The sequence below is a fragment of the Trichoderma reesei genome (genome assembly GCF_000167675.1).
Source record: "Trichoderma reesei QM6a unplaced genomic scaffold TRIREscaffold_46, whole genome shotgun sequence".
Taxonomy (NCBI): Eukaryota; Fungi; Ascomycota; class Sordariomycetes; order Hypocreales; family Hypocreaceae; genus Trichoderma; species Trichoderma reesei.
The window spans coordinates 1-2777 of record NW_006711193.1 but is presented as its reverse complement, the minus strand read 5'-3'; the positions used below and the strand labels follow the sequence as shown (position 1 = coordinate 2777).

Genomic DNA, 2777 nt, shown 5'->3' with positions numbered 1-2777 from the left:
ATCGATCCACGAGTGCCAGCTCGATATAGACCAGGTATATTTATTGAGATGGAGTTCCGATTGGAAGTTCGCAGTGAGCGGTTGCTCTGATACTTCCAATAGTAGTCGGTAGCACCTAACGTGTCAAATGTTTCTCGTGCGCCATGCGAGGGTCGGCCTGGTTCAGGTTGCGCATAGGTATCGTTTTTCCTCGGCAGAGGTCGCGGAATGCATCCGTGAGATGAGGGATTTTAGACAATCCACCAGGTGGATGTTGAGTTACATCAAGCATGGGACCCATGGTACCATTATTGGAATCGTAACACTGCAGAAGACGGCGACGAGGGCATAGATGCCCCGGACCAATAATATCACGATATAGACCACCAATCTTTGCGACCGACTAACAACTTCATCTAACGAGGTTATGACACCCTTTCTAACCAGGACCAACAGCAGAGGATGCTACGGTTAATACTTGAGCGAAAGGGAAGGAATTCCGAGGGGTTGTAGGATAGCGGGGAATCTGCGTGTTGCAATTGTAGATTATCCTCGACGGATTCGCAATGATTGCTGTATGATCTGTATACAGTGCTCCTTAAACAGCTAGCTTGGGTTGTCTACCTGCGAGGGGTGAGATGTTGTCTGCTAGTAGCCTGTGATTACTTCTTGGCGTAATTGTCATCGCAAACAAGGATATAACACACTCACTCAGTTTGTTAGGTATGGATGCGTGAGCGGAAGCAGTTAGGCCCAGCCATATACCTACATATACTCTCCGACATCTGTGGCATAACTCGAATAATGTGTTATTGTATAATTGGCATTTATAGTACTCTGACGTTCTGCCTACTCTATGCCCGCTCTAGTACCATTCTCACAGCCAAGGTTGTCTCCTTATAAATACGGTTGGCCGTCTCCTCTGCTTGCTAAACCATATCCTACCAGTGTTCAGTCGCTCGCCATCAGGGCACTATGTCTCATACTGTACTACGCAATGCCTGCTATTCGGAGTTGTCAGAGGTTGCTCACGTTATGGCACGGGCTTTTTGGGATGACAACCTCTTCGGCGACATTATACACCCGAAACGAAACCAGTATCCAGACGACGTAGACTTATACTGGTTACGGAGAGCACGAGTCAGCTTTTGGGATTCCCGCTGGCGATTTATCGTTGCGGTCGAAAAGGATAACACCGGCCATGAGCGTATTGTTGGAATTGCTCAATGGGCAAGATTAGGAGAAGACGGAGGGAAGCGAGAAAGCTCGTACTGGTATCTTCGTGAGTATTGGTTTGGTGTCCTGTTATTACGAGCTTGGCTACTAAAGAAACTTACATAGGTGACCTGCTCAAGCCCTTCTTTTCCTTTGCTATGATGATCCACGCTTGGCTTTGGCCTAATCGCGCAAGCGATCCTATGACAGAGGATATTATAGAACGGTCATACCCTTACTTTCATACCATTTGGTCTGATAAGCGTGCTGAATCGTGGTTTCTTGACGTTCTAGCAGTAATGCCAGAGTCTCAAGGAACAGGAGTAGGCCGGAAGCTTGTACAATGGGGACTTGAAAGGGCTGAGGCTGATGGTGTTTATGCGTCAGTGATTAGTGCATTTGGCAAAGATGGATTCTACTGTAAATGCGGCTTTAGCGAGCAGTATGGTAATGCTACAGAGGGGGAAGGTAACCCTTTAGCAGGTGTAAAGGGGGCTAATATATACTGGACAGCTATAAGAGATAGGGTATAATATAAAGTAGTCTTTTTTAAACTGTAACTAAGGACTTATACTAAAGTAAAAGTAGTTATAGTAGTAGTAGTAGTAGTAGTAGTAATAGTAGTAGTAGTAGTAGTAGTAGTAGTAGTAGTAGTAGTAGTAGTAGTAGTAGTAGTAGTAGTAGTAGTAGTAATAGTAAAGGTAATAGTAAAAGTAGTAATAAAAGTAAAAGTAAAAGTAATAGTAAAAGTAGTAATAAAAGTAAAAGTAAAAGTAAAAGTAAAAGTAATAGTAATAATAGTAAAAGTAATAGTAAAAATAATAATAAAAATAATAATAAAAATAATAATAAAAATAATAATAAAAGTAATAATAAAAGTAAAAGTAAAAGTATTTATAATAAAAGTTAGTTATAAGCTATAGCTTTATTATATAGCCTTACTTTTTTTTTTAAATTAGTAATTAATATATAAAATTAAAAAATAAAACTTTTTTTTTAATTAATTAAAGTCCTAAAGCTTTAAAGTTATATAAAATATTAAAAACCTTATAATAGTATTATAGTATATTTATACTTTTTATATTAAAAATTTATTTTATAATATAATAAAAACTAGTTATAAGCTATAGCTATAAAGGACTTAAGCTATGCCTGCGCTTTAATTAGCTAGGAACTAGGCCTATTATAAGCTTAAGTAGTAGTTATAAAAGTTATATATACTAGTATATAATAAGCTTAATATAAGCCTAGTATAAACCTATATTAAACCCTAACTTCTTTTATAAGTAAGTATACTAAAAGTATATAATTTAAGGACTTATTTCTTAAGTATATTAATTTAATAATAAATACTTATTTAGTATTTTACTTATAAAGCTAGTTTTATTATAATTAATATACTTTATTATAATAAAAAGAAATTACCTTATACTTATATTACTTTTAGCTAACTTCTAGCTATTAGGGTTAGGTAGGGTTATAGGGTTAGGTTAGGGTTAGGGTTAGGGTTAGGGTTAGGGTTAGGGTTAGGGTTAGGGTTAGGTTAGGGTTAGGGTTAGGGTTAGGGTTAGGGTTAGGGTTAG

At 37.5% G+C, this 2777-nt stretch overlaps 1 protein-coding gene across 1 annotated transcript; it reads left to right on the top strand.

Annotated features, from left to right (window-relative positions):
• Positions 1 to 954: 954 nt before the first annotated feature.
• Positions 955 to 1727, top strand: TRIREDRAFT_70973 (uncharacterized protein; the record flags this gene model as incomplete). Its single annotated transcript, XM_006969867.1, has 2 exons — positions 955 to 1261; positions 1309 to 1727. The coding sequence occupies 2 exons, from the start codon at positions 955 to 957 to the stop codon at positions 1725 to 1727; spliced, it is 726 nt and encodes a 241-aa protein (XP_006969929.1).
• Positions 1728 to 2777: the final 1050 nt, after the last annotated feature.